Source organism: Branchiostoma floridae, chromosome 3 (genome assembly GCF_000003815.2).
Source record: "Branchiostoma floridae strain S238N-H82 chromosome 3, Bfl_VNyyK, whole genome shotgun sequence".
In the NCBI taxonomy this organism is placed as follows: domain Eukaryota; kingdom Metazoa; phylum Chordata; class Leptocardii; order Amphioxiformes; family Branchiostomatidae; genus Branchiostoma; species Branchiostoma floridae.
This window is the reverse complement of record NC_049981.1, coordinates 11252803-11279417: the sequence shown is the minus strand read 5'-3', so window position 1 is coordinate 11279417 and position 26615 is coordinate 11252803. Positions and strand designations below refer to the sequence as shown.

The 26615-nt window shown below is 39.9% G+C and overlaps 2 protein-coding genes across 4 annotated transcripts in view; both read right to left on the bottom strand.

Moving 5' to 3' along the window:
• LOC118411277 (cartilage intermediate layer protein 1-like) overlaps positions 1 to 8366 on the bottom strand; it is a 19235-nt gene extending 10869 nt beyond the window's left edge. For both annotated transcript variants that reach the window (XM_035813453.1, XM_035813454.1), the window contains exons 1-3: positions 8037 to 8366; positions 935 to 1094; positions 85 to 200 (exon numbers count right to left, since the gene is read on the bottom strand). In XM_035813453.1, the coding sequence (XP_035669346.1) occupies positions 85 to 200; positions 935 to 1094; positions 8037 to 8091 (331 nt within the window). In that variant the 5' untranslated portion in view covers positions 8092 to 8366. The remainder of the gene's footprint in view (positions 1 to 84; positions 201 to 934; positions 1095 to 8036) is intronic.
• A 4632-nt stretch (positions 8367 to 12998) lies between these two features.
• The window catches only part of LOC118411286 (NAD(P)H-hydrate epimerase), a 52774-nt gene continuing 39157 nt past the window's right edge, over positions 12999 to 26615 (bottom strand). For both annotated transcript variants that reach the window (XM_035813464.1, XM_035813465.1), the window contains exons 2-4: positions 14721 to 14937; positions 13608 to 13866; positions 12999 to 13339 (exon numbers count right to left, since the gene is read on the bottom strand). In XM_035813464.1, the coding sequence (XP_035669357.1) occupies positions 13137 to 13339; positions 13608 to 13866; positions 14721 to 14937 (679 nt within the window). In that variant the 3' untranslated portion in view covers positions 12999 to 13136. The remainder of the gene's footprint in view (positions 13340 to 13607; positions 13867 to 14720; positions 14938 to 26615) is intronic.

Sequence of the window (26615 nt, the reverse complement as noted above, 5' to 3'; positions counted from 1 at the left end):
TGGCCGGGCAAACATTACCCTCAGCGCCGTAGGGGTAGTGGCGAGCTACCGATGGCATGGTTACAACTATACAAGGATACTTACTTTTTTTCCTCGGCAAGTCCCTGCACCAGAACCGAACAGTATAGTCCGAGCATGTCACGTTCCCAAGCTGCTCTCTGTTCAGACACCAGAAACCGTTGCCGGGGTTGGCGTGGAACCTTGGGAACGAGAATAGTATTTCAGATGTCACACATTTGTTTCAACACATTCAAATCACGCATTTTCTATCTTTTAATCAAATTTTGATCATTCTCTATTCATGATAATCTTTAACCGGTTTTGTCAGCTGATTCTCCGAAAACACTACATTTTCTAACTACCGCCGTCTTTAGCTGTCGTTTAAACATCTAGATCTGTTTTCTAGCTTGTCCAATAAGATGTAAGTCTTTTTCTGGGCCGTTTTGTTCTGTTACACGATTTGTAAAATCACGTTTGTTTTGAAATTGCTGTTATGTTCAGATGATGGATGCCAGGATAACTGTCGTTTTCTAACATGCATGTGTCCTTATGTTTTAGGAAGCCACGGTATGTCCGCGCAGAGTGTCATCAGCACTGTAAGCAGCGACACCTATGCTGCAGTACAATGCGAACCAGTCAGACAGACGGTCACCAAAACGTCGGTGCGTGGAAATAAAGTGAGGGTTGTGGATAGAGTCTCTTTATTCAGTCAGACTAGTACTGTATTCGGAACAGACTTTCGATCCAGGTGCAACATGTCCCCATGTATTGAAGTAAGTTTCCGACCTGGATTCCCTAAAGAAATTATTGAGCTCAAGGCTCCACACCCCGGCGTAGAGGTTACGTTACATTTCAAAACCACAAGCAACTGTCAAGACATATACTTCAACCCCTCAAAAAGTCTGTTCCATTTTGTTCAACCCCGATCACGCACCTTTCCCCCGTTCTGTAGGCGGGGATCCCGAGGATGGTCCTGGCGTCCACCTCGGTGGGACTGTCACACACCTCCCCGGGATGGTAGTACCGCACCGCCTCCAGCCGCTCGTAGTCCCCGTGACCGGTAGGGTGGTCCACGTTAAACCATCTGGTCCAGCCTACATGAAGTAAAGTCAACTATGATGAATTGATTATTGATTTTATCAATAAACTAATTGATTGAAATACGGGTAAAAAAATTGTACAATTCATGTTAATAGATTTCTATTTTGGCCTAGTTTCGAAAAAACACAAATAACTGCAACATGTCAAATTCTGATTTTTTGCCGTTTTTTAGGCCTTCTTCAGGATGACTGATACTTCAGTTAAATCAAGTGATCATAAGATCACGTGACTTCAGTAATGCGTCAAATGTGTCGGTAAGTTTACACGTACCATCCCATGCCTTATTATTAGGCCACAGCAAGTAAATGTATGGATGACATCCGCGCGCTCATTAATTTTCGCCTGATTTCAGGAAAAAAAACAAGATTTTTTTTCTTCTTCAGGGAAGGCCGGATAGACGAAAATGGGTAAAGGTTGTGCTTTTACCTAATCATTGAATGTAGAATTGACACTAGAGACTCTGTAGCATTGACTGTAGTTGCAGAGGTGCAACTTGATAGATAGTTGTAAAAGTGGCACAACTAAGTAGTTGCCAACATGGTTAATGATACAAGTCTACCACACTAGTGTCACTTTAACTACACTGGTGCACTTCTTAAATACAGGAATGAATACCTTGTTGGTTGTGATGCCATATTTTGTCTCTTCAAGTCTTGTTACAACGTCTATTTTGAAAATTTGCCATCTTGTTTTTTTTTACCCACCTTGTTTTTTTTCGCCATATCTCATTATTTTTGCAGTCTGCAGAGGATGTCATCCATAAAATTTACTTGCTGTGGCCTTAGCGGCCAACCCTACTTTGATAATATCGATGTTTGTTGTTTCATCTTTGAGAGGTATCGTCATTGTTCCCATTGGACACATTTTACTATATCTACGTGTTTTCGTGTACAATATTCGTGAAATTTGCCGTTTCTGATACTGAGTTACAAGATCTTATTATGGTGGCTAGACTTCTAAATTTGGAATTTGTTTTTAAAGGACAACTTATACAAATTATATCATTGAACACCCCACAGCAAAACACGGCACTGTCCGTGGGGTCATAAGGTCACAGACAGATTCGGAGGTTCCCATATCCATTCATGGATCATGGAATGATATCCGGGTCAGGCCATTTCCAGCTCTGCGGGGGTGTAACAGGTGCACGTCCCTCCGTAACCACCACACGCAGACAGGTGATATGTGAACATCCGGGTACCCTGATATAGGGGTGACGTATCGTGGGAACTAGTACAGCAAACTCTCTGATGACACCGGGGTGACAAATTACTTAGGCCTCCTTCCTACTACACTGCAATCGCTGTGCGACCTACATTGGATTTTTGTAACCCTTGTCAGAACTTGTCTTCATTATTGGAATGTCATGTAAAATGTGTACGTGAAAGTATGACTGAAAAGACAACAAAACACACAAGTTTTTAAATCTGCATGTGTCTGAAATCCGTTGAACGCGCATGGCAGTCGCTTGCAGAAACTAATCATATCCATCCAAAGTTGGATGTTGAAGTTATGTTGAACCTGAACGGAGGACAGGACCTGTTCGAGGCGATGCTGGATTGCCATGTGGCCTATAGATAGATAGCCGCTAGACACACACCAAAAAAATGTACAAAATAGAAATCCCGATAAAAACGCATAAAAATGTCAAAAAACAGCTAGAGCCTAACCTCTGCTCGGAGAGTACCCTGCACGCAAGGGTAAATCTATATGGCACGAAGGAATGTGATCCCTCTCAACAAGTAAAGTTGTTGTCCTATTTTTATGTGATGAAGTATGTTTCTTTTTCTATCCATGCTCTTACGCGTAGACATTGTGGTCTCCCCGGGCCCCATTCACGATACGGCATCCCCAAAAGTTTTTTTAAAAAATACTGTATTTTAAGGGTAGCGAGTATAAAGAGCCCCGGTACCCAGTACCGGTACCGGTATCGTATGGTACCCAGGCTAGTCATGAAGAGCGAAGGGCACAAACTTTTTATTAAATCTATTTCATAAATGCAACACAAACTGTTGATTTCATAAATGCCATTGACGCGTGCAACTATCCAACCCGTGTCTAAAAACATTAGATCAGAAATCTCTCTCTCTCTCTAAAACGAAACAATGGTCACGCCCCGCCATAGGAATTGGCCACTATTCTGATCTCCAAGCAGATGTTAGAGTATTAAATCTGTTTGCCTCTTGCATCTGCTTGACGACTGTACTTCTCCTCAATTCACTATCTTCTAGTCTGTCTCTCGCTAACTCTCTTCTGTCCTTCCTGCTTTTCGGACCGGCAATAAAAAGCTCGTTGTGCCTGCAGGCAAGTTCAATGACACCCAGGATACAACAAACACCATCTGGTAAATCGTTCATCTCGCGAGAGTGGGCGGAGATATCGTTTCACGCCCCATCAGTCTCCACTTGCCCCGTCAGTCATTTGTTAGGGCGTGACGTGTGGCCCTGAACTTCAACAAAGATGGCGGGCATGGAAGCGAAGCGGTATCTCCAAGCAGATGTTTGGAGGGAAGAACGGGACGTTTTCTTACTTAGATAGTCCGTTGTAAACAACAGGTGGCTTGGGTAGAAATATCAAGAATCAATTGAACAATGAACGATCATTTACGCGTTTCTGACAGGTTTCAATTACAACAACATGTACATTCTGCCTATTTCGCTACAATTTCTAATGCTTCACCTGGACCAACCGTTCCCTGTTCAAACTACAACTAACACAAATTCCACTTCAAAATTAACATTTGTCATGTACTCGTGTTTAATTTGAAAGCACAGAATCTAATTGAATTGCGGTTTCAATAATGTTAAAGTTTTCATATACGAATTCCCAATGTCTCTGTCAATTTAAAGTGGCGACAATTATCATTTCAATGTAATGTATGTGACAGCGGAGGATCCCGATGTGAATTCATGAAATACAAGGCTAAAAGTTAATTAGATTTTTCCCATTCCCAATGTCTTTCCAAATTAAAATTCCTAAGAGTCTGTAACGGCGGTGGGTCCCGTGGCTGTCCCCGGAACACCCCCTCCCGCTGAGTGGATGTGACGTGTGCGATCCTCCAGCTCTTCCAGAGATGTCACCACTCCCCACCCCCACCGGGCGGACAGACACACAGGAATGTGCGCCTAATCTTCAAGCAGATGTGGGGAGGGAATTGTCATCAACGTATGTCCAGTATATCTTTTTACCTGGCGAACCCGTTGTCACCTTGGAGTCGTTGTGAGAACAACTGAACAACTTGAAGAAGAATAGAGGAGAACAGGTGTATTTTGCCAAATGAAGACAATAAAATTCTTTCCCGTCACTAGTTGTATCTTTCAGTCTGCTTGGAGATTTATGTATGTCATGTCCGACCACATCACGCGGATGTTTGCCCGTCTGACAGATATCGCTAGGAAAAGGCGAGAAAATGAGACCTGTCCCAGTGCCTCCCAAACATTTTGCCAAACTGCTGCGTGAACACTCGACACGAATCTCCAGCACCTGTTGTCCCAAGAGGTTATTACAAACGTTGACGAACGTCTATTTGGACGATAGGAGTCTAAACACTGACAAACTGGTGACCAATCAATCCATCTATCCATCCATCCATCTATCCATCCATCCATCCATCCATCCATCCATCCATCCATCCATCCATCCATCCATCCATCCATCCATCCATCCATCCACCCATCTATCAATAATAAAAAATCTGAAAACGCCAAGTAATACTTATTCGAGCAACTAAATACATAGTTATTGGATACGGTCAGGCGTTTAGGTCTTGGTTTTATATATCAACCCAACAAATCTTGCTACAGTGGATACTGTCAATGTGTCTGAAATATCTGACCATTCCCCAAATCATATCAAGTTTTTCGGAGTACTATAAGTAGTGATTTTTGCTGAACTACTATTTGGCGTCTCTCATTACCTGCATAGGTAAACTTCAACAACGCAACATCTTATTTCCATGAAGGTATCAAGAATGTGCTAAATGAGAAATGGCAACAGTTGTATGTCTCTCTGTCCCATTTCTGAGTCAAGCTTGTTTGACAAGTACCGTAAAGTTAAGTAAGTAGACAAGAAACTGTGCAAAAAATGACTCATAGACTGACATGTGGCGAAGATGAAAGCAAGTTGACAGGTACTAGATGCTTGACCACTAAATGGACAGCCCCAGCTGATGAATGTGTCCCCTCAGCAGTAACCTTCCCTTCAGTGGGAGTCGGAGGCCAAAAGGTGCCTCACACAGATGCCAAGAGGTTAAGGTAATCGTATTTCGGACGATCTTTCCCCCATCATTCAAGGCCGAGGCGGATGTGAGAACCGGCGGTGCCCGGTGCGATGTCTCCCGAGGGATGTCCCGTGGGACGGCCCGGGTCTTCAGGCTTCTCTCATCTCTTTCTAGCTCCGCGGACAGGTCCGTACCGCGCAGAGGGGGAGTGGGAACGGGCTAATCAGTTTGTTACGCGATTAGGGGTGTCAACAAGAATCCTCCTGATCTTGCGACAGAACGTTTTTGATAAGAAGGTCCAAAACTAATAGCCTGGCATCCACCCAGTTCTAGACCCAGCCCACCCCTCAAATCCCTGCATTGAAAGTTGAAACGTCATGTGCTATTCGTGCCCGAAGGCTCATAATGTCTGTGGACTTGTAAACATGATTGGTGTAGGAAACATACACGTGACAACTGGTAGTTGGATAACATTATATGATTATTCTATCAAAAGACTAGTAGATTTACTAGTGATGGCTATAGGTACTAAGGTAGACAACTTTTTTTAAAGCAGAGGAAGACGAAATACCGCGCTTTATCTGCAATATCTGTGTTCTCTATTAAAATCAAACATAAACAACGTAAATGTTGGAAAGTTTGGGTAAGTTGTGACAGGTTCTCTTCAGACGATTTGGCGGGTCGTTCATCGTGGTAAGATGCTAATTTGAACAATTTGATTGCTTTAGAAAGAATTTCTGTGAGGAGAAATCGAAAGTCGTTACGTCAATCTGACATTAATTTAAAAAAAAAAACAGACGACGGATTACAAATTAGTAAATATTTTTTAAAACACTCCCTCACACGTGTCTGTTTTACTTTCAGTATTTGTATATGATATATTTCAGGAAGTATATGGAGAAGTACGGACAAAAAGATGGATGATCCCTACACAAATATGTCATTGTGAAAGTCTACAAAGGGGTATTTGTTTTCCCTCTGAAAACTGACAACCTTGTCCTTCAAATATAGCGATATCCTGGCAATGGATTAAAGCCGTACATAGGTTACCGATCACCTACATCATGTAGTTGGCATAGTTCTCGCATAGATCAAGTTTCACAGTTCACATGTATTTATCCATGCACTTGTGCCAATATGTATGGTAAAACACTTCCTAATCACGACAGCTACTGTATTAGGTCAGGACCTTCTATATTGGAAGCTGGTAACACTAGACTCTAATAAACAACATGAAATAGGGATGTCATGTCAGGTCCGACTCCGGCATACTGTTATTTCTATATGTGACGTAGGAATCTGAAGTTATAAAAGCCCATTCATTCACTAGTTCATAGTTCATGTATCAAGGGGATGGGTGTGGGCGTGTGTGTTTTCAACATTGACAGATAAGAGCAACAAACGTAGTACTGTATTAAAAAGAGGAAATGTTCACAGTGGTTTTATATTTGTGTTTTTCACAGGAACCCCTTTTCTGACGAACTTGCATTTTGAAAAGGCAACAACGCGAATGTTTCCCCTTCAATATCAGGACACCTGTACGGCAATATCAATCGCGAACTTAAAACCAAATTACATTCATGTGAACATTTTCCCTTTTGCGCAGTACTTACTGTTCACTAAAACCTGATGAAGTGTAAAATTGATTCGATTTGTTTTTGCACTGAACAATGGTCATCTGATAATCACAAAATATCAACTGTAAAACAAATTTAAAGTAAGACTAAAGCTAAGTAGCCGCAAGGCTCCATGTTTAAATGGACGTCTGCCAACGGTGTCCTCAATTTAACTTTGGCATGATATATGGTTCCCAACACATGTTAAAACATTTGGTGGCTATCTAGCTTACGTGTTTAGGGATTTGACAAAACAGAAATAAAAGGGAGAGGTACTTAAAGAAAGAAAGAAGTTCAACTGTTGTGATGTGAAAGAAAGAGAGCAGTGTCTTAGGACTTGACTTTTTCTTTGATAATGTTTTGACTTGTGAAACATTTAAGTGAGGCGGCACCGTAGTTTAACCGTGACTTAAGTTCCTAGGTGGTCCTTCCGCTTAAAATCTGTTTAAGCTGGAGAAACTGTAGTCTTGTTCTAATCTTAGTTCTCGAGTTGAACTATAAGGTTAAACAATTCTGCACGCAACAGTTGGAAGGTTAAGTTCACGACAAAGCCATGCCGCTGGGGTTTTCGCACACTGTTTATCAACAGTTTAAGCGTGTTTTCGTTTGAAATACGTGCGTTGAGAGGATTTTTAGGTAGTAAAGAATGTTTGGTGCATAGGGATTGTCACAGTAAAGGTCTCCTTGTTAGGAACATGTCTGGAAAAATAAATGACACGGTCTTGCCAACTATCCTCTCTTGGGGAATGGCATGCCGGCCAAAACAGGCACCGCGCGAGCGTCACAAAGAAGCCTCAGAGGATACCACTACCCAACAACATTTTTAGATAATGAGAAAAACACACGAGTGTGGTGAAAAATACAAGCGTCTCTGAAACCAACAAAACGATGATCCTACGTTGTAAGATAAAACCGTGTACAGACATTCCCTACATCGTTCTGATGGCCAATCTGGGGTTAAGTGACGGTCGCACGCTTTCGAAATACACGGTAGCGCCCGGTAAGAACACCGAACACAAACACTTCTCACTTCAACCAAAACAACCAGGAATCAAAGTCCTACAATATTTTGAAACTTGATGAGGAAGTTATCCACGTACCTTGGCCAAGAACTGCGCAAGGAAGGATGAGGAGAAAGAGCAGAATGGTCTCCATTGTTTCTTCACGGCGTTGTCCTCTATGTGGCGTTCTGCTCTCCTCTCAGAGGACGGATCCCTTTCGCTGGCGGGCACCAGTCTTTAGACCACGTATTTAGAGGTCGCGGGTTCGGCTCCTATTGGTGCAAAGCGGCAACTCCCCGTGGTATAAGAACGTGATACAATCGTACAGACGTGATGAGGAGGGGATTAGTCCAGAAGACCCATGACGACAGCGTTGAGTGGGAAACGATTCCGGTGAAATATTTGGACGTTTCTATATACGGAAGACATTATAGACTCCGTATTTGGAAGCTGCTGGTGCAGCGTTATTTTACGACAGCGATGTTTTACGGCGGTTTGACTTCGCGGTAGTCGATTTAATAAGATAGGAAGTTTTGAAAGTTTAGAAGGAAGATCAACTTAAATGTTATGGTTGTTTGTTTGCATTGCATACCTGGTAAACCGCCTCATGGCGTAACACACCAGGTTTGTACTGAACAGTACGACGTGCGTATCCAGATAGATTTATTGTCCATTCACGCCGGGATGGACCCCTGTTCTTATCGATAAATGTGGTGTTTTTTTGACGTACTTAGGGTGCACTTCTTGTTCTTTTACCCATGTGTTTTTTTTAATGTACAATTGAATTAGATTTGGATTTTTTTGGGCGTAGAATTTACTTGCTGTGGCTTAAAAAATCACATGTAAAACATGGATTTAGCTATAGACAAATATTTGTTTAAACGACTGAAATTCCTTGATTTTGAACAATACCAACAAGCAAGGTCGTGGCGGTTGCGTGTGCCTGAAAACGTGTCTCACCGGCGTGACCGGGCACAGCAACCTCCTGACTAGTGTCGACTCTAATCTAATCTCACGAAACAAAACCACAGCATGTCCAGGATAAAAGATACAAAATGGAAATTCTGCTGCTGTATCGATCAAGGTCCAAATCGACCTCGACAATCGTCTTCCCAACCCCTATTCACGATTCACGTACCAAATATGGTTTAACAGTCCGTCCTGAGGTTCTAAAGTTATGGCGCAAATATCCGGAAACACACACACACACACACACACACACACACACACACACACACACACACACACCAAAAACTATCCCTGCGGATCCAACTTTCATGGAGGTAATGGTACAATCTACTCTGTGCGAATCGAACCTTAACGTGGACAAGCCAATGTAACGTAGGTGTATAGAAAATGCACCAATGCGTAAAATCAAACATGATCAAATATGTCATTGTTTTGTTTTTGAAAGTCTGAGATATTATTAGTCCTGGTTTTGAATGGTCGCATATTCTAAATCAAGGTCAAAGAAGACTAAAATCCCAACCCCCTTTGCGAGTCTTTCGGGATTTAGCCATTCCCGAAAATACGGAAATTTGACGGTTTCCTTTGGCACTTTTCGCTATACGGCCGGGAGCGGTACTACACTGTGATTGGGCTCTAATAGAGTATACACTCCCGTCTTGTCAGAATGCGAAAATATTCCAGGATATACAATTGAAGCCAATGAACACTCTACCAAACAGGTCTGGAAATCCTCACATACATTTATAATGACCTGAAATACTTTTGAAATCACGCGTTAGCATAGAAAGGATCGATTTTAAATGTCACTGGCATCCGCCAGATCAGCAGAGCGTCCCCTATATTCTTGTGCACATCATGTCTTTACGTATGTAGTATATTAAGGGTATGTGTGGACCTTATCCATTTTTGTTTGAGAACTTTAACACTAAAAATCTGCTGTTACAATAGACTGTTTGACAACAGACCTTGTGGTCTTACGATATAAAGTTACACATCATACATGGGGAATTTTTTGTCGCAGGTGAAAGGGTTTCAAACTCAAAGAAACTTTTGTTACTTTCATCGACATTACTAGTATGTTATAGTCAAGGTGTGTAAAGGTCAGAAATGGGCCGGGTGTTTTATACTCAGCTTGGCCACCAGGAGGGAAATACTTGAATAGATACACTGTACTACTAGCCATTGGTGTTTATTGATGCCTCTTGCTGATGTCAACTTGAGGTTGTGTCTTCTTCGGCTCACTTGAAGTGATAGAAAGTGTGACTCATTCTGTGCTATGTATATGAAGCTTTTATGTAGTTTCTTTCATTTCGTTAAATTTTGCACTTCTACAGTAAAGATCCTTCAAAGATTCGGGTTTAACGTTACAAAGCTCACGGGTGTGCGGCACGTCCTCATCAAGTCGCTAGGTGGCATAGTTTTCAACACAAGACACCTGCTTCCCTACAGACATCATTCTTCTAGTTTTGGAAGTTTCTCCCTCGCCATCTCAAAACAAATCTTATTGAAACATGTACAGATCATTGGACGTAACTTTACTGCTTATTATTTTACTGCTTATCAAAATACATATGTAACATTGAACTCCTTTCAAAGCCGGTTGCTTTTTCTAGAAACTATAAATCATTTTGATCAATTTGCAGATAAGATGATTAACGATATTCTGCAGTTTAATTTTCTATATTCTGAATTTTCTGACCTATATTCTAAAGTTTCAGAAGCGAAGAGCCGGGAGACGATAAAACTCTTACCAAGGAGGTTATATATGAATATAACCTCCTTGCTCTTACGCTTCAAATATACGGGAAGCGCCACCTTGTATCCCAATGGTGAACTGCAGCTTTATGCCCTTCTGAGATTTTGGAGGTGACATGAAAGAAGCAAGGAGAGATTTGCACACACTTCCCCAAGATCTCACTTAATCCCCTCCAAATGCATTTCCATTTCCTCTTAAACTTCAAACAATATTTGTCTTCCTGGCATTTGCAGACTTGTGCTTGGCCTTTAAAATGTCAACAGTGTAAATCTAGGAATTATGGAGTATCTGACTTTAGCAATGTAACTTGAGACCATTGATATTTGCATGAAAGTACTGGTGCTGCCTTCTCTCCACAGTATTTTACTATTTTTAGTTCTGATTTTCCTCCCCTGATTGCTTGGCCTGGCATCCATTAATAGAGAAATGATTGGCATTTTAACATTTGTCTAAAACATACCTGTCATTGAGAGCTTTGGTTGGCTCCTTAAGTAGTGCCACAAATGGTGATGGGTTGCAAACAGTTATATACTTTGACAGATATTTTCATATGCATCCTCCTACGCCAATAGGAGGTTAGCTAGCACCGTTGGGGGACCGCTCGTAGGAGGATGGATATTTTTTACTGAACACAATTATTAGTGACATCATGGCCAAATTATCAAAATAGGAACAAGTACCAAACCTCTATACACTCTCCCTCGCCTGAGGCTTATTCAACACACCTTGGCAAAGCTTTGCTAAACTAGGCATGGGTTTTCACTTTTAATTGTAGGTGTAGCCTCTAACCAGCTGTCAGCCAATCAGACAATCAGATTTACCTAGCCATTCTCTGATTGGCTGAGAGTTTGATGCAAACCGTATCAACAAAAGTAGAAACCTCAGCCCGGTTTAAGCAGAGCCTCCCGAAGGTATATTGTATAGATCATAGGTGAGCCTAACTGTGCTGGAAAATTGTACAGACCAGAGATAGAAGGCTAAATTAAACTGAACATGTACACAAAAAAGCACACCAGCAATACAAAGCCATCAGAAAGTTTCTTCAGAAGCATTTTTCCAGGTGATTTCACAAGTCTGTTTAAAAACACTGGAACTGAACTGCACACTACAAACTGTCAAACACAGCATTCAACAGACCTTCTTCAACAGACAGATCATGGGCTAGTCATTTGCAAAAGTGGAGGGGACATCATAATTTTTTTTCAACACCGGAGCAAGTACAGTTAAAGATGACTATATGAATGCTTTGGTAAAAAGGAAAATGTACAAACCTTAGATACAGTTTTTACATATAAAGCTATCTATTTGTGATTGATAATACCTACATAAAATAAGATATTAAGTTTCATCAGGTTGGTAAAAGGGTAAGACAGTACACAACAGATGAGTTAGGCTACAGCTCATTGGCTTTGCACTAAGAACTTCTTATCCAATGAAAAATCATATTTCAACAAGAACTCTTAATTATCTTTCTAGCTGTCTGGCAGCTGCCACAGCCATAATGTGTTTAAAGTAAAAAAAAAAAAACATGAAAAGAAAGCAGCATTCAGCCTTCAAACAGTTGCCTTGTACATTAGTGAAGAGATCATTTGGGACACCACAATTTGTTAAAGGAAAGTGTTACAAAGAAAGGGAAATGTCTAACTCTCACATCTTAACTTGAACATCTGTTACAATAATCATGTTATTGTTACATATGTCATCAATTCCTTAAAAACCTTACATCCACTTGACAAAATAGGTTTGGCCCACAAATATGCAGCATTCTTTTGATATGCAGAAATTCTGCTGAAGTTCTATCTAAAGTCTGAGGGTCTCTAAACCATGGCAGGAAAATATTTTGAAAATCAATAAAAGTCACAGTAGGGTGCAATATACTACTTACAGAACAAGTTCTCTGACAATACAAGAAAATAATTTTAATTCAATAAACCAGACATATATATTTGGCTGTTTATAAGACATTATTTTTTGCAATTTAAGCCTTGACGTTGTTGTCATCATTGTTCCTGACACATCTTTTCAACAGTCCCCCACTCACCTCTGTTTATGTTAACAGTTACAGTTAACCAAAAATAATGTGGCAATTTCTTTCATCGGCCCCACTGACACGGCACATTCGGGCAAAACTAGCACAATTAAACATTCCAATACTGCACACACAATGACCTCTCTTCATTACAGGCTTTACATGTACTAGATACATGTACATGTGTTACTCCACTTCCCTTAATGTTTTATTGTGCATTCTATCATTTTACAACACTCTAGCTTTTTCCTGAATTAAGACCAAAAAAGCTAACCTTTCCCTTAAGGTCCGCAGTCAATTTTTTTTTTTCAAAAATTGCACAGAAACTTGCCTCAAAATTTAAGAAAAATTTCTACACAACGTTAACCTCACAATGATGCAACCTTCAATAGCAACTGATATTTTCCTTACAAAAACACTCAGAACTTGAGACTGTCCCCATGTGTCAATGCAGCCTGATGCAGGGCTCCGTACCCGGGTATGTCGGTAGGTTCAACTCGTATTTCTGGATGATCCCTGGTGGTACGAACCTTCCCCCGAGGTAGTGGTACCTCCCGGCAAACTTCTCTGCACACTTCTTGGGCGCTGTCAGGGAGATGAGGAACTCTGGTTGGAGACCATCTGGGTTTCCGCCCTCTACATCCCAACCTGAAGAATGCAGATACGAAACAACAAAAATCTTTAAATAAACCAAGAAACAGAACATATTATGTAAGAAAGTACATGATATGTACATTCACATGGTTTTAGCCTGAAAAACTGCTGCTCTGTTTATTCTTACTCAAACACAGTCATATACATGGCGACCAGCCCCTCAAGCTCTGTCCTGCCACTTGCTACAAAATGCAATCAAATATTACAAGAAAAAGAAGTGTGCTAAGAAACATTTCACTATACAGATTTAGGTAAATCCAACCTGATGGCACATCAATGCTGCATATTGGCACCGTGACTTCCTTCAGCGTTTTCAGAACGTCGCCGAACGGCGGCCTGACTTCGCCCTTGAAGCTGAATCCGAACAACGCGTCTACGATGTAGCTGAAGCCGTCGCTGAGCAGCTGTGGTTTGGGGAGGTGGGACAGGAACGGGATGTCCAGCTGCTCACACTGGATGGTCAGGTTTTTGTACAGCGGCTTGTCTGTCCTCTTTGGGTAGAACACTGACGGGTTGTAGCCCTAAATACAACAGGGAGGAGAAAGAACAAAACTGTTTGTTTGTTTATTTTCAAATGCCTGGGTGTCCTATTCAGTTTTGACAAACTGATTTTCAATAGGGCCCAGTTATACATAGTTTACAAGGAAATAAAAGTATATTAAAGAGAAAATAAATAGAAATACACATCGGAACATATTTACATTCGTCAAATGAAACATGAAAGGCGGCAGACAAATCAAAATCATAATCCATAAATCCGGTCACTATGGGATCTTAATTCTTAGGTATTAGTTAATCTGTGTTCAGAGCAGAATGTAACTATTCAGATTTGATCAAACATATGACTTTTGCCTTTTTTATCTGTCTCTATCCAAGTCAGGGCATGACTAGCCTTATTTTGTACTGTCTTACAGGTACCTGTCATAAATTAGTCTGGGCTTTAATTGAACACCTGCTTCTTCTGGGTTTGGAGAATGCTATTCAAACACATTCTATTATTCACAAAGATGTGCGACAAATAAGACCAAATTTAGACACACATTTTCCAGACACCATCTGGATGAAGACGTTGGGGTGGATTAATGATACACTGTGATTGACAAAAGGTGGTGGGATTGCAGTCATGATGGCTGAATGTTTCCAGACATCTGGACTACGACAACAAAATTCTGGTTAGACGCTGAAAAAGCTGTCAGCAACCAGATGTCGGCTGCCTGACAACTAGAAAAAAATGTGTCCAAATTGGACCATAGTCAGTTTGTGAGAAAAATGCCCCCCCCCCCCCAACAAAAGCAATTTATTTCATTCAAATTGTAAAATGACTATTGTAACATGACCATTGTAACAGTGACAATTTTACATCCTTTACACTTACAAACATCTTAAGATGTCTTGCGCACACTAGTCCGTCTCCCCCGTTGTTTCCGGGACCGCAGCACACCAGGACCGTTGCGTCCTTCTTCAGCGAGGTGAGCGGGTACGACTTGGCGAGAGCCACGGCACAGCTGTGCCCGGCCAGCTCCATCAGCTGATCCACGCTGTAGGCATACTCGTTAAACAACTCCTGGTCAATCTGCTGGGCCTCTTCTTGGCTGAAACACAAGAAAAGAAAAGAAAAGTCATTAGTACAAGCATCACAGTTGAGCTGCAATGAACTGGGAGACCATGGTTCGATGTGGGTTGGGGCATCTTGGTTGGGGCAGCATGAGTGAAAGGTAGTAAAATGGTTTCCTGCATTCAAGGAGGTGCTCAATTGAACACATTAAAGTCCTAGCAACCTCTCCCTGTAAAAATATAGCCTGCTACTGAAACAGCAAGAAAACTTGCTGCCCTATACATGTGCCGCTGGGCATTGTACTGTAAAGCAAAAGATCTCGATCCCACTGCCTTTTTCAAGGCTAAATCCCAACAGTCATCAATGGCCTTCTAGCTAATCCTAACCAAGAACTGATCATGATGACCTTGATTAGGGGGTGGTTGGGAGCAAAGTCATGGGAAGGTTCAAAATGTGAAACAGGAGCTTAAAGGGAAATGGGTTGTTAATCCACTAGCTGGGGTTTTGGAAGGTGGAGCCCATCCCTCTCAATATGAATTTGACCAACTTTTACCTCCCCAAACCAAAGTCTGGTAGTACAGATTTACACCTGAGTGGAGTGCCAGGAAAGTGTCTGGCCCAGTGCATCTGGGAATTGAACCAGTGACCTCACAATCCCATGTCTGCTAGTCCACCCACCAGGTCATCAATGCCACCAGGCTGTCTTCTTTCCACCAACTTTAATGGCTTCCAAAAGTATTGCAGAGTAAAAGTAAGAGCCATGAAATGTTTGTCTGCCATAATACAAAGCCATTTACAGAGTGAATTATGTTTCAATTCCAACCCTAAGTGACGTCAGTTCTCTGCAGGATATAACAATCTTGAACTTTCCAGGCTCTATCAAATACCGTCACCGTGTAAAGGGGAGTTTGCCTTCGTTAAATGTACAATCGAAAACGAAAGGCATTTCTGGGGACAGCATTATATTAGAATGTAAAAATCAGCTGTTGTATGGCTAAATTCTTTGATCTCTAATGTACCTTCATGTCTTCTTTGTCCGCAATGAGCTGAAGGTCAAGGTACTACTACATGTAAGTAGGTAGGCAGATTCTTGAATCCTTGTCAGCAGTTAGTTCTATCGCAGCCTGCATTAGAACTCTTCAACATTTACTGTTTACATCAAAATCGTATGATGATCTGTGATGAATATGAACATGCCCTAAGCCTAAAGAGTTAAAGCTACAGTACTGTACTGTTGTCCATTCATTAAATGTAGGTTTACAAAATCACTTCATGTAGTTGCCTCGAAACAGCTTCCTATCATCAGCATGCCCTCCTTTGCATTTGACACTCATTTACAAGTAAATTGAATCTTGCGGAGGGGCTCTACTTGTTCCCCTGTATACGAACCATGAAGGGCATACAGTCTATTCATTTCCAGGGGATCCACTATGTAGAATAACAACTACAACATCAGCACTTCTGTCAATGCTTATTCACATTCACAGCAAGTAGGAAGAAGAGACTGGTGCACAACCCTAGGCTACAGAAGTCATTTTCTTGCTTTAGAATAGAGAGCTGAAGAGGACTTACAAATCTTCCTACAATCACCCCTGTAGGCCAAAACAATTTGATATCAATGTCAGTTCTTGTATTTAAAACAATTGATTCATTCGATCCTGACTTAGCCTGTTTCAAAGTCCACAACTGAAATGCCCCTGCAGTTCCAAAGAAAGCTGCTAAAAGGCCCAAACTTATGTCCCTTCTTCCCATAAAAAAGTGCTATAATCTACCGTATGAAAACTATGACCATTATGAAGACATGAGATATCAAAACCATAATTTCTGCTGCAGTACCATGGAAAGTTACCAGGGTGCCCAAAATCAATCTTTGATAGGACAAGAACTACTAGCCACATACAAAATTCTATTCTTGAATCATGTTGAGTCATGTTGCCTGCTCCTATTTTCCGAAAATGAGAAACAAAAAATTAGCACACCTTCCATTCAGCAAATTTTTACCATCTAATTACTACAAAGCCATTCAACAGCTTTCCAGTACAGTAAATTGGCCTACATAAAATGCCTTGTTTGTTTCAGTTTATAAGCTTCCTACAATGTGGGTATCATTGCAGTTAGATTTTTTGTTAATGAAGGCCATAGTAAGTACATACCAAAAACCTTTTAATAATTCTCAACAATCTGGTGCATGTTCAGGGTTCGAAATACACATACATGATGTGTACTTAACTTGCAATTTGCACGTAATTTCGAGATTTGCACGTAAGAATATTCTTAACTTGCAATCTTGCATGTTGAAAATACCTGACCTATAGTAAAAATTCTGAGGAATTAGACACCCCTACTCTTAGACAGAACGACATACATTTTGTATGGACGTCTTTCTTTTTCCTTCTTCCTTGTTTGTGCTTGAAACATACTGATTATCTTTCCAAAATTTCAAGTTCTGTCTAATATATATTCTAATGCGACGATTTCTGTCTGTCAAAAGTGATAGAATGGGCAAAAGTCTTATCCGTCCTGAGCAGCAAAATTTTGCAAAGGATGGAATGATGGATGCTGGCTAGAACATTGCAGTATAGACTGGTTGTATTTTGCATGTAAATATTTCAAAATGCACGTAAAATTTTTGCCGACTTGCAATTTTGCATGTAGCAAAATAAAAGTATTTCAATCCTTGCATGTTTACTTTTGCTCCAGGCTGAAAACGTTATTAATATCATTTTTAGTCTATTTTCAGCCCTTATCTTTACCCCAGCTTTAAAAAAAAATTCAGAAATCTTTTTTGCCCTGTCACTGCATATTTTTTTCTAAAAAATCTGGGAACTAAAAAATCAAAATGGTGTGGCCTTAGCTGATGAAACATGCATGAGCACCTCTAAGGCCCATGGGGGAAACGTACTTCCTGGAAAAAAAGATTTAAAATGAAGTCGCTGTGATAAAGGTTGATACTAAAGATCAAAGTAAAAAGCATCTAAAGATGAGTAGAGCTTTGAATGTCTGCAACGTTTCCCTTTGCTAGGTCTATTGAGACCATAGTGAACTCACTGTTGAGCTGACTACAGCTATATGAAACTTCCTTTATGTGTAAGGTTAGCAGAAAGATGAAACCTTTGATACTTTGGGGAGAATACCTTTTTTTAAATGGTCTTGAACTTGAAAATTGGGAGGTGCCAAGACTACAGCAATCCCAGTGCGATCTGGCAACTTACCAAAAAGTCAAGTTGCACTGCAGAAACTTCATTAAAGTGTAGATAATAACAGGGCAAACATAGACTGTTCAAATTCAGCTCACACCGGCACATGACTTCCAAGAAGATGGAAGGATATGCAGTCATTATTATGATGACGCAAGTCACAGTAATTCAATACTTCACTCATGGTTAGGATTGTTACAATTGCTTATGATTCTTTCCACGCCTTTTGGTATGTAACTGTGTGTGCATGCACACACACACACACACACACACACACACACACACACACACACAGGCACACGTTTCCCCACACGAACACACACATGTACACACACACATGCATGCATGTGTGCACGCACACACACACACACACACACAGGCACACGTTTCCCCACACGAACACACACATGTACACACACACATGCATGCATGTGCACACACACACACACACACACACACACACACACACACACACACATACACACAAATATCCCAGGTACATGTACTTATATTTCCCTCTTTGACAGATCTTAAGGAAAAGTTGCCATGGTTTGCTGTCATAACCGATCAGGCTTCAACTTTCATCATAGCAACAAAATTTGTATCAAAGCAATGAGGTTACAAAGTGCAATGTGGCTGGTGCAATTCAAATGGTAACACTTACTGATGTGTGCGTCACTAGCCTGAAATGTGAACAGAATAGCATATATGTATGCATACAATTTTTAATGGGTATGCTTTAATCACGATGGGCAATAGCATTTTACGATTCTAAGGATGCGATTAGACACAGGAATACAGAAACTAACTTTGAAAAAAAATCTTTGAAACATGATAAATTTTCATAGATTAGAATTAAAAATCTTTTGATGCTCATTTTGTTGCCATCTGCTTCTCTATACAGATACTAGCGCTATCATTTAAGATGAATCATCATTTCAAAAACAATTTTTTGTTTGTTTCCGCTACGCAGATAATAATAAAACTGTCTTAAACACATTGTACACTGTTATACAATGTATATTCAAGACGAGTCAATTTTATGGTTGGAGGAGATATTATGATAGACATTTTTTTATTTTGTGCAATTACTAACAGGAATGAAAGGAACAACAGAGAATGTATAAAAGGTACATAATGGCAATTAATTTTACAGAGTTTCTTCCTGGTGGTATCATGGCCTCCTCCCAACCACACACCCATTCTCTACACAATTCTGCCACGACTGCAATATTACCAGTTTTAGCAGGACAAGACAGACCCCCCAAAAAAGACACACAACAGAAGTGGCAAAGATAAGCTTTAACAGCAGCTTGCAACTGGGGAAAATGATGCACTCATCATTTGTGAAATTAGTATCACTGAAATCGCAGTAAACGTGGTGGTATTATGGTAATGGCTGTTTAATGTTGCAATCAAAGAACATGTTCATGGTGGGCTGAGTTTGTGGCATCAGAGCTCATCACTAAAATTTCAAACAAAAACCACCTGGGACATTCCATCCTATACAGAGTTCTATAATGTTATTGTTATTGTTATTTGTTGGGCAATGGGCAGACTGCTCTCTCCTTGCAGCCAAGGGCTGAATTGCGAGGAGCTTACAACTGGCTAGGTTAAATCACAAGGGTCTGTAATGGCCACCTGTACACATTGCCTACTGACCTCAATAGGAAAGTACTTGCTGCAGTTGCAGCTATTACACTGTGAGGATATGGATATCATCATGAATCAATCACACCGGAAGGACCCCCTCTCTTTTTGGTACATGTGGTGGGTTCTTTAATCTTCTGAAGGTGTGTCTCTCCTTAATCATGGGGCCTTTATTCAAAACCCTATCCAAGGGACAACCCTTAAGCAAACCAATTAAGGTACTCATTTTCACCTGATTGAAGTGAGGAAAGACATATTGAGTGCCTTTCCCAAGGGCACAACTTTGTGGCATATCAAGGGTCTTGAACTTCGGGGTTCTGGGACAAACACCCTTACCAATTGCCCCACATGATACAAGAATGGGAGCTGAGGCTGTCATAAGCCACTCAATTTTCCACAACTAAAATTTTATGTATTCTATCAACATCTAAAAATACAAAACAATAAATAAGATTAAAGCTGCCCGAAATGTTACGGTGGCACTTCTATGGTTACAGCTGACTGTTAACGGCCCATATTGACGTCAGTACTTTCCTCCCCGGAAAGCTTTATTCAAGTCAACACACTTTAAACAGGTGGCACAGAATGGAGAGCAATAATTCTCAATCACAGATGAGTTATCACTGCCATTCAGAAAGGTTTTACAGTACCTAAAAGAACCATCAACATATATACTGGGCAATTTTTCCAGACTACCATCAAAATGAGGAAGTTTTATGTCATCCTGGACAGGGTACATGTACATAGTACGATAAGATCACAGTAGGCTTTTAGCTAGGATTTATGGACAGAGCATCCGAAATCTATAATGCTAGACATGTTCACATTTATTTGTAGGGTAACCTATATCCATCGTTTTACAAACAGCGAATTTTTTTCTATCTAGGAAAATCAAGTCGACAGGGGATGGTTTCAAATTGCAATATTTTCAAAATATTGGAGTTTGAAACCACCGTCTGTCTACCGATATCCCTAAATACCTTTTTTCAAATGGATATAATTAATAATAATGGGTTTATCACACGTGGCAGTGTGTGTGTGTGTGGGGGGGGGGGGGGATACATGTACATTTGTATGTAATTACGAGGGAAACAGGAACTTCAAAGCCTTTTGGACATGTATATTGAAGGGTGTCTAATTTCTTTGTTTCTTTATTGGAGGGTGTTTTCAAGACACCCTGATGCCCTGATAGTTAAAACCCTGGATCACACCAATTTTATCTCCTTGCCTCGCAGACTTGGAGTATACATTCAGCCAGAAATTAAGATAAAAACACGTAGCCAGGAGGGAAACTTAACTCAAACTCTCAGAACTTAATAAATTGACAAGCTAAGCCCTACTGATATCTTCATTTTATTGTAAAAAATTGTAAAAAAAAGACAGCCTAATTGTATTCTTTGCAACAGACCAAAAGCTACTTTATTAAACACAAACTTAGAAGGATGATCAATCTGCCTATCAATAATAGTTTATCATGCAAATAATAATTCCAACTGCCAATCAGACAGGAATATGTGTTGAGTGACAGGTGGTAAAAAACTTTATAATCAAGAGCAAATTGAATTTTCTGTTGGATTCTCACTGAACAATACATTCAGCACCAAGGACAGATAACTGGCTGTAAAAAAACCTTATAACATAATGCTAGTTCACCTTTAGCTGTGGGGTAACCTATATCCATTGTTTTTAAAAACAGGGTATCAGTGAATATCAAATCAATAGATGATGCTTTAAGATTGCAATATTTTCAAAATAATGTAGTTATTTTCAAAATATTGCACCGTTCCTTGACGTCATATCCCTGTTTTTAAAAACAGCGGATATAGGTTACAACACAGATGAAGGTGACCTAGCACTAAAACATGAGTGACAAGTAGTCACATACCATAACTGAAAGGAATTCAGTTTGACTTTTCTATTTTGATCCTAAATAAACAATATTTTCAACACTATTTGTTTGAATAAGCTATCATAATATTACATTATATCAGTACCCTTATATCAGTAGTGAAATAGCTGCCTGCATAACGGTTTTGTACCAACTGACCAATAATAAGTATATGAATTAATGATTTTATAACATTAATGCCGAATTCTGCTGCAACAGATCACAATAGCAATTTCTTTACCCGCAAGCCTACAACAATACTAGGGCACCTGAGGTACATTATGTGAATAATGCTTCCCAGTGGGAGAGCTATGAAGAATATTACCCTGTTGATTGCCAATCACACTTTAATATGTGCTCAGTGGCATGCCTTTGGAAAAGTTAACCAATCCTGAGTGAAAATCTTCAGCACCAAGGACAGACATCATTTTTGCATCCCACTCATTGTTAGGGAGCCAATGTTGTTAATGTCCATTGATAAATCTTCCATTTTAAGCTTAGGAATATATTTTCATCAGTTTTGTGTCATGTAGTTTGGATTTGGGGATGAATGGGATGAATTCTTTTTCAATCGCAACAAGCAAATTTCCGTCTCAGGATGGAAGGATGGGTCCTGGAGACGTACAGCACTGCATCTGGCTAAAAGCACAAAACACAATCTCACGTTTGATCCTGACATACAATAACTTCAATCCTTAGGACCAATATCTCACACTTGAATATGTTTTGAATGGTATGCCATTGACAAAGTTAACTGAATTTTTGGTTCCGTATGATCCATATTTTCAGTACCAAGGACAGTCATCTGAATGAAAAAAAACCCTTATACAACCTATATAGAGAGTGACGTGAATAGTTGAATCATAAGTGATGTGAATTCCTTGGAAATTTTTCTCTCCCTCCTGAAGAAAAATATTTCCAGTACAAAAGACTTTCAAATTGAAAACATATCATGTACATATTTTGATTCAATGGGAATATTCCCTCTGATCCTGAATGACAAATATTTCCAGTATCAAAGACTTTCAAATTACAAACATCTATGTGACATATTTTGAATTTATTGTCTGTATAGACTGGCTGACAGTAGTAGTAAATGAGAGAGACATGAGGTAATGCAAACTCAAAATAAAGTGAATTCATTGGCAATTTTTCCTTTTATCCCAAATGAACAATATTTTTAGCATCAAGACAGACATTTGCCTCAAAACGCATATCATGTATAATATATTCTGAGTAACAAGAAGTAATGCATGCTATAAATGAAGTGAAATGATTGGCAATCTTATTTTGGTCCTAAATATACAAAACTTTCAGCACCAAGGACAGACATCTGGCAAAAGACAAAAAACACAATTTCATATTTGATCCTGATATGCAATAACTTGACATCTCTCTGCAAAACACGCAAGATGTTTTGAGTGACAAATAATTCCATAGCCTAAATAAAGTAGAATTGCTTTAACTTTTCTATTTTATACTGTATCTTAATCTTAATAATGGAAACAGCTGTGATAGTAACATTTGTCAGTATAAAATGGAAAAGTTAAAGCTTTGACTTTTCCGTTTTATAATGTTGGTATTTTAATCTTAATGGAAACAGTTGTGGTAGTACCATTTATCAGTATAAAATGGAAACGTTTTAACATTTAATCTGTTAAAGCTTTGACTTTTCCATTTCATAATGTTGGTATTTTAACCTTAATGGAAACAACTGCGGTAGTACCAATTGTCAGTACAAAATGGAAAAAGTTAAGGCTTTAAATTTTCCATTTTATACTGTTGCTATTTTAATCTTAATGGAAACAGTTGTGGTGGTACCAGTATAAAATGGAAACATTTAAAGCAAATCCACTTCATTTAGGCTATGCAACTCATCATCGGTCGACGTGATCAAATGTAGACATGTTCGCACATGTCTACACACGACGGGGTTATACCGCCCCTTACGGGGTGACATACCCTTTCGTAGGCTAATTACAAGACGGGGATGCGCCAGGTCTCCCGTCCGGGTGAATGATGTAATTCACCATGTGGCTGATACGAGACAGAGGTTCGCCAGGCCTCCATCCGGGTGATTTGAAGTGAATCACCAACTCCCGACAGAAGGATTTGCACCAACGCACACCGCACCATCGCACGTGTGGGGGTTCTTTAACGTGCATGGGGTATGGCTCTCCCCATACACGGGACCTCCATTTAACGTCCTATCCGAGGGACGACTCATTTTTCACTTGAGTAAAGTGAGGAATGTCGTGTAAAGTGCCTTTCCCAAGGGCACAAGACCGGCAACACGGTAGGCGGATTCGAACCGGCGACCTCTCGATCACGGGCCGAATACAATACCACTGTGCTACGCGGCCCCACGCTATGCAACTACTTGTCACTGAAAATATGTTATATGTTTTACAGAGAGATGTCAGTCTTTAGTACTTGAATTTTTCCATATATGGATCAAATGTGAAATTCTGTTTTGTGTTTTTTGCCAGGTGTCTGTCCTTGGTTGCTGAAAACATGATTTTAGGATCAAGTCACAAATCTTTGAAATGCAAATTAGGGCCATTAGGTGGTGGGCAATTTCTGTTACCATGACACCACCTCCACTGAAATCAACACCCATTAGGTTGATAAAAAAGATTAGAGTCATCTGACTGAATTTGCGCTGTATATGACGTATCAACTACATGGTGAGAAATTTGTTTTGGCAACAATTAGGTATTACAGAAACTTTTTGCATCATCACTAGACATTCAGAACCTACACCATGCTCACATGTTATATTATAGTACCAGTTGTATTATTGTGTTTCCATCAAAAAGACCAACAAATAACACACATAACACACATTGCTACAATATAATAGTCATTCATCAAAAACAGACGATGACATCAGTAAAATAGATGTAAAACACTATGTTTATGGTAAAAATGGCTCCAAAAGAATCTATCAAACAAATAGTACCATTTCAAGAGTTTCTTGTTCGTAGTGTGTTAATCAAACCGCTACACAGCAGGAAAATTGCTAGTCCTACAGGTTTGCAAGATCAAAAGTACATTTTCGGCGGCAATATCATGGTTGTTTATTCTCTCGTTAAATGCACACATTTTCTAGATGTTCCCCCAGCCCCCAAAACAAATGATGACATCAGTAACATAGATGTAAAACACTATGTTTATGCTTAGCCTATAGCTAAATAATGGGTTCAAAAGAATCTATCAAACAAATACGATTTCAACAGCCTTTTGTTCGTAGGCCCTTGCCGCCTTGGGCATCTTTTTCTAGCACACATCTATGCTGAGAAAACACTACACAGCAGGAAAATTGCTAGCCTTACAGGTTTGCAAGATCAAAAGTACATTTTCCGCAGCAATATCATGGTTATTTCCCTCTTGTTAAATGTACACATTTCCTAGATGTTCCCCCAGCCCCAAAACAGATGATTACATCAGTAAAAAAGATGTACAACACTATGTTCATGTTTAGCCTATAGCTAAAAAATGGGTTCAAAAGAATCTATCAAATAAATACCATTTCAACAGTCTTTTGTTCGTAGGCCCTCTGGCATCTTTTCTAGCACACATCTGTGTTAATCAAACCGTTACACAGCAGGAAAATTGCTAGTCCTACAGGTTTCCAAGATCAAAAGTACATTTTCGACAGCAATATCATGGTTGTTTCCCTCTCGTTAAATGTACACATTTCCTAGATGTTCCCCCAGCCCCCAAAACAAATGATGACATCAGTAACATAGATGTAAAACACTATGTTCATGCTTAGCCTATAGCTAAATAATGGGTTCAAAAGAATCTATCAAACAAATACGATTTCAACAGCCTTTTGTTCGTAGGCCCTTGCCGCCTTGGGCATCTTTTTCTAGCACACATCTATGCTGAGAAAACACTACACAGCAGGAAAATTGCTAGCCTTACAGGTTTGCAAGATCAAAAGTACATTTTCCGCAGCAATATCATGGCTGTTTCCTGCTCGATCAATGCACACATTTCCTAGATGTTCCCTCAGCCCCAAAACAGATGATGACATCAGTAACATAGATGTAAAACACTATGTTTATGCTTAGCCTATAGCTAAACAATGGGTTCAAAGGAATCTATCAAACAAATACGATTTCAACAGCCTTTTGTTCGTAGGCCCTTGCCGCCTTGGGCATCTTTGTCTAGCACACATCTATGTTGAGAAAACATTACAAAGCAGGAAAATTACTCATCCTACAGGTTCGCAATATCATGGCTGTTTTCTTAATTTTTTCAAGATTAGCCAACGTTCCCCCAGCCCAAAACAGATGATGACATCAGTAAAATAGATGTAAAACACTATGTTTATGCTGAGCCTAAAAAATGGCTTCAAAAGAATCTATCAAACAAATACCATTTCAAGAGCCTCTCATTCTTTGGCCCTCCGTCATCTTTTCCTAGCACACATCTAGTATGTTAATCAACCATTAGACAGCAAGAAAATTCCTTGCCCAACAGGACTGACAGCTCAAAAAGACATATTGGTAGAAATATGCATATGGCTGTTTCCCTCTCAACTAATGCGCACATTTGACAGTTTAGCCAAGGTTCTCACGTTACCCAGCGCTGTTCAAAGTGACAGGGTAAGTTTTTGGGTAAAGATATGTTTCATGTGAAATTTGATGTATGCCAAAGGGTATTGATTGCATGATGACTACATTAAAATCTCACTTCACCCAGTAACTACTACATATTGTATGTGTAAGATAGTAACATACATTCGCATAACTCTACCAGGTGCCATTATAACGCCACCTCAAAAAAGTCACTTTAGAGGCCTTCTCAAGATTGTCTTCAACACCTAAATATCTGAATTGTATTACATTTAGGATATTTAACATTCAAGACAATCTTGGGAAGACCTCTATACTAACGTTTTTTTGAGGTGGCGGTATTTGGCTCCCGGTGGAATTATGATAGTCGATATTATAGATAAAGTTACAAGTA